Source organism: Netta rufina (genome assembly GCF_964035555.1).
Source record: "Netta rufina genome assembly, chromosome: 4".
Lineage (NCBI taxonomy): Eukaryota > Metazoa > Chordata > Aves > Anseriformes > Anatidae > Netta > Netta rufina.
This window is the reverse complement of record NC_140127.1, coordinates 7,894,580-7,898,771: the sequence shown is the minus strand read 5'-3', so window position 1 is coordinate 7,898,771 and position 4,192 is coordinate 7,894,580. Positions and strand designations below refer to the sequence as shown.

Sequence of the window (4,192 nt, the reverse complement as noted above, 5' to 3'; positions counted from 1 at the left end):
CTACCGGTGCTCCACCACCAGCCGCATGGTCGTGCCGTCGAAGGACGGCGGCGCGACAAGCCGCGGGCCACCGGCGGGCGCCGTGATGCTGATCAGCGGCTTGGCCGCCACCGTCGAGGCCGCCGTCGAGGCAACAGCCGGGCCATCCCCACCGGGCACGAAGTAAGGCCCCTCGGCCTCCACCGCCGGGCTGCCGGGCTCGGCCGCCGCGCTGCCATCGCTACCCGGGTGGGAGAGCGGGCGCGGCAGGGCGGCAGCGGGCAGCACGGCGGCGGCGGGCAGCAGGCCGGGGTAGAGCATGTAGGCTGTGCCGTAGGCGCCGGCGTTGAGGGCCAAGGGAGGCAGCGGCAGCGGCAGCGGGGCGACGGCGGGCGCGGGCACCGGCACCTCGACGTACTGCCCCGTCTCGGGGTCGAAGAGGCGCCGCTTGGGCGGCTGCTGCGGGGCGGCGTCCAGCAGGTAGTACTGCCCGCTGCTCACGTCCAGCAGCACCCTGCGCTGCGGCAGGGGCTCGGCGGCGGGCACGGAGGGCGAGAAGCAGAGCAGCTGCGGCGGCGGCGCGGCGAAGGGCGGCAGCGGCGGCGGGAAGAGGGCGGCTGGTGGAGCCTCGACGGCCGCCGGGGCTGCGGTGGCGGCGGCGGTGGTGGGGGAAGCCTCGGTGGAGGCAGCCGAGCCACTGGGGCCACCGGAGGGCTTGGCGGAGCCGAAGGGCTGCAGGCTCCGCAGCGCAGCCGCCGCCGCCACCGAGGACACGGCGGAGGGGCGGCCGCCGCTGGGTGCCGTCGAGGGGGCGGTGGTGGCGGTGGTTGCCTTGAGGGGCAGCGCCAGGTAGCTGCCGCAGTCCGGGCCGTGCTCGGGCTCCCCCGACGGCCTCCCCTCGGTGCCGGCAGCGGGCAGGCGGAGCAGGGAGCGCGGCGCCGCCGCCGGGCCCCGCAGCCCCACGTCGGGGGGAGCCTTGGCCGGCGGCGGGGCGGCGGCGGAGGCGGCGGTGGGGCCGCGGAGGGCCAGGAGGGCTCGGGGGGGAGCGGGGCCGCGCTGCCGCTGCCGGGCCAGGCTCTCGAAGGCGGCCGCCTTGGCCGACACCTTGTCGGAGGCGGCGGCGGGGTTGGCAGGGCGGCGGGGCAGGCGCTCGGTGCCCGTCGGGGCCGGGCCCTTGGGGGGCGGCGGCGGCTCCTCCGCCTTCGGGGGCGGCTCCGGGGCGGGGGGCGGCCGGGGGCCGGCGTCGCGCTCCTGGCTGGCGATGAGGGACAGGACGTGGCTGCCGGTGATGGGCAGCGGGTCGCTCTTGCGCTTCCACTCGCGCTTGCTGAAGCTGTACAGCTCCTCCATGCTGCGCACCGCCGCCGTCAGCTTCTCCAGCGCGTTTTGCACCGGCGCTGCCTTGCCTTCCTCCCGGGGATCTTCCTCGCCGCCGCCACCGCCGCTGCCTCCTCCCCCCGACGCCGCCGGCCCCCGGCTCTTATCGGCGGCCCCGGGGGGCTGCTGGTGCCGCCAGGGCGCCCCGGCCTTGGCGACGATCTTCAGCACTGCCGGCTGCCGGGGGTCGCTCTTGTTGGGGGCGATGGTGGCCACCGGCAGCCGCCCCGACGTGCGGTGCACCAGGACGGTGCCCTCCGGCGGGCAGCCCAGCGCTCGGCCCCCTCCTGTCACCGCCGTTTTGCCCCCGCCGTCGGTGGCCTTGGCCCCGGCGTGTCCCAGCGCCTGGCAGGTGATGACCACGGGGGACAGGGCTCGGGGGATGCCCGCGATGACCAGCTGCCTCGGCTTGTGCTCCGCGGCCCCCTGGTCGGAGGCGACGCTGCCCTTGTCGCTGCTGTTATCCCCGGAGTCGCCGCTGTAGGAGCTTTTGATCAGCTTCCGCACGTCCCGCACCTGGTGCAGGGGGGCCTGGCTTTTGCCCTTGCCCTCCCGCACGTCCCGCACCAGGAACTGCGGCACCCTCTCGGCACCGTCGCCCTTGGGCGCTTTGGGCGGCTGGCCCCGGCTCTCCTCGACGGGACGGCCCCCCAGCTGCGGCGTGAGCAGCTCGGCGATGGGGAAGGGCGGATCGCGGCCCCCCAGGCTGATCTGCAGCTCGGCGCCGCGGGGCTTGGCGGCGGGGGGCGAAGCGGAGACCCCCCCCGGGCCACCGGGCTCCTTGGGCTCCGGGCCGGCGGCCGGCTGGACGGCGGGGACGAAGAGACGGGACGTTTTGGTGGCCCTGCCGCCGGGGAGGTCGCGGCGCGGGGACGGCTTGTGCCCTCCGACGGGCACCCGCTCCTCCTTCTTCTCCGCCTCCCGCTCCTTCCAGGTCCTGAAGGCGCTGTTGTGGCTGCGGAGGAAGGTGGTGGCCCTGGCCGCCTCCGAGCCTCCCCGCCGAGCCTCGCGGGGCTCCTCCGCGGCCGCCCTGTCGAGGCTGCGGCTCCCTTCTCGGGGCGTCGAGGCTTTGGATGCCGGCGACCTTCCCCCGCCGCCCTCCGCTGCCTCCTCGGCCGCCTGCACGCCCGGCTCCGAGCCCCCCTCCGAGTGCCGGGAGCTCTGCCGCTGCACGCCGCCCTCCCGAGGCCGATCCCGGTCCCGGTCCCGGTCCGTCGCCGCCGAGGAGGTGTCGGAGATCTCCCCGCGCTCCATCTTGAACTCGTGCTCCAGCTGCATCTTCTTGGAGATGACGTTCTTGAGGAGGCTGGAGGCGAACTGCGACTTCTTGCTCGTCCCCTCCAGCGACGGATGCGGGGGGTCCCTGCGCGGGGGGTCCCCTCCGCCAGCCTCGGGGGCTGGGGGCACGGCGGCGGCGGCGGCCCGGGGGGCAGCGCCGGAGCCCGGCGGCTGCAGCAGGCTCAGCACCCGCGGCGGAGCCTCGACGTGAGCGATCTCGCCGTCCAGCTTGCTGACCACGAACTCCAGGGCTTTGGGCTGAGCCTTGCCGGAGCGGAGGCAGAGCTGCGGCAGGCCGGGCTCGGCCCTCGGCCCCAGGCTGCCGCATTTGAGGTCCAGGTAGGTGGACCAGCGGCTGGAGCCCAGCGCATGGTCGGGCAGCGAGGCGGAGGAGGCTCGGGAGGCGAGGGCGAGGGCGTCGAAGTAAGGGTACGCCAGGCTGCGGAAAGCCCTGGCCGTCAGGGTCCGCACCTCCTTGTCGGCATCGTCCAGCTCGCTGACGGCGCTGGAGGCACCGCTCGAGTACTCGCCCACCTCCTTCGCCCTCACGGCCCCGCAGCCGCTCTGCAGCCGCGCCGGCACCGCGATGAATTTCTTCGCCTGCTGCTGCTGGTGCTGCTGGTGGTGCTGCTGCTGGTGCTGCTGCTGGTGCTGCTGGTGGTGCTGGTGGCCGGCGTCCTGCCCGCGGCTCGCCTCGCGTTCAGGGGCGGTGGGGACACGGAGGCTCATGTCGCCTTCATGCTTGGCAGCGTGGACGGCGTTTTGCTTTTCCTGCCCGTTGCTAGACTCATTTATAGCCCGGGAAGCGGCTTTGATTGATAGGAGAAGCTGGCCCGCGGGGCTCTCTGCCGGGCCGCCCGGCCGCCGGGGCCGGCTCCCCTCGGAGCCGTCGCACTTGTCCCCGCCGGGGGTATCGTTTTCCGAGCGGCTGCTGGCGATCTCGGCGGCGCTGGCGCTGTCCGTCGGGTTGTTGGGCTCGCTGGTGGTCGTGCTGAGGTAGCAGCTATTGTCCTCCTCTGTCGGCGTCTCCCCGGGCGTCTCGGCGCTGCCGAAGGAGGCGTAGTCCACGAAGGAGTAGATCACGTTGTCGTCCTCGAAGTCCCAGCGGGCGGCCAGCCCGGCGTCGAAGTCCATGTCGTGGTCCACCTCGCTCAGCTGGATCTCCCGCGTGCTGATGTAGTGCGCCTCGTCCCCCCCGACGGGGGGCGCCCCGGGGGGCCGGCCGGCCACGGCCTCCCCCTCCTCGCTTTCGTACCCGAGGGAGGAGGAGGAGGAGGCTTTGCCCTCCGCCGGAGCCGGCTCCCCCTCGGAGGCACGGCCGCCCGCCTTGCTGCCCGGCGAGGGGCAGGAGGACGGGGACGACGAGGAGGAGGAGGAGGAGGTGGAGGAAGGCTCCGGACGCCCGTCGGGGGTCCCGGCCGCCCCCCCGGAGCCGGAGCCGCATCCTGCCGGGTGCTGGCGCTGGGGGCGATGCGGCGGGGTGCCCGTCCCCTCGGGGGATGCTGCCCCCGCAGCCCTGCCCGCCGCGCCGCCGCCCGCATCCCCGCTCCCTCGGGCT

General features: G+C 75.3%; 1 protein-coding gene across 1 annotated transcript; it reads right to left on the bottom strand.

The window, feature by feature from the left end:
* On the bottom strand, nucleotides 1-3,783 carry LOC311208969 (uncharacterized protein C4orf54; the record flags this gene model as incomplete). Its single annotated transcript, XM_084286019.1, has 1 exon — nucleotides 1-3,783. Exon 1 carries the CDS (start codon nucleotides 3,766-3,768, stop codon nucleotides 1-3), a length of 3,768 nt encoding a protein of 1,255 aa, XP_084142145.1. The 5' UTR covers nucleotides 3,769-3,783.
* Nucleotides 3,784-4,192: the final 409 nt, after the last annotated feature.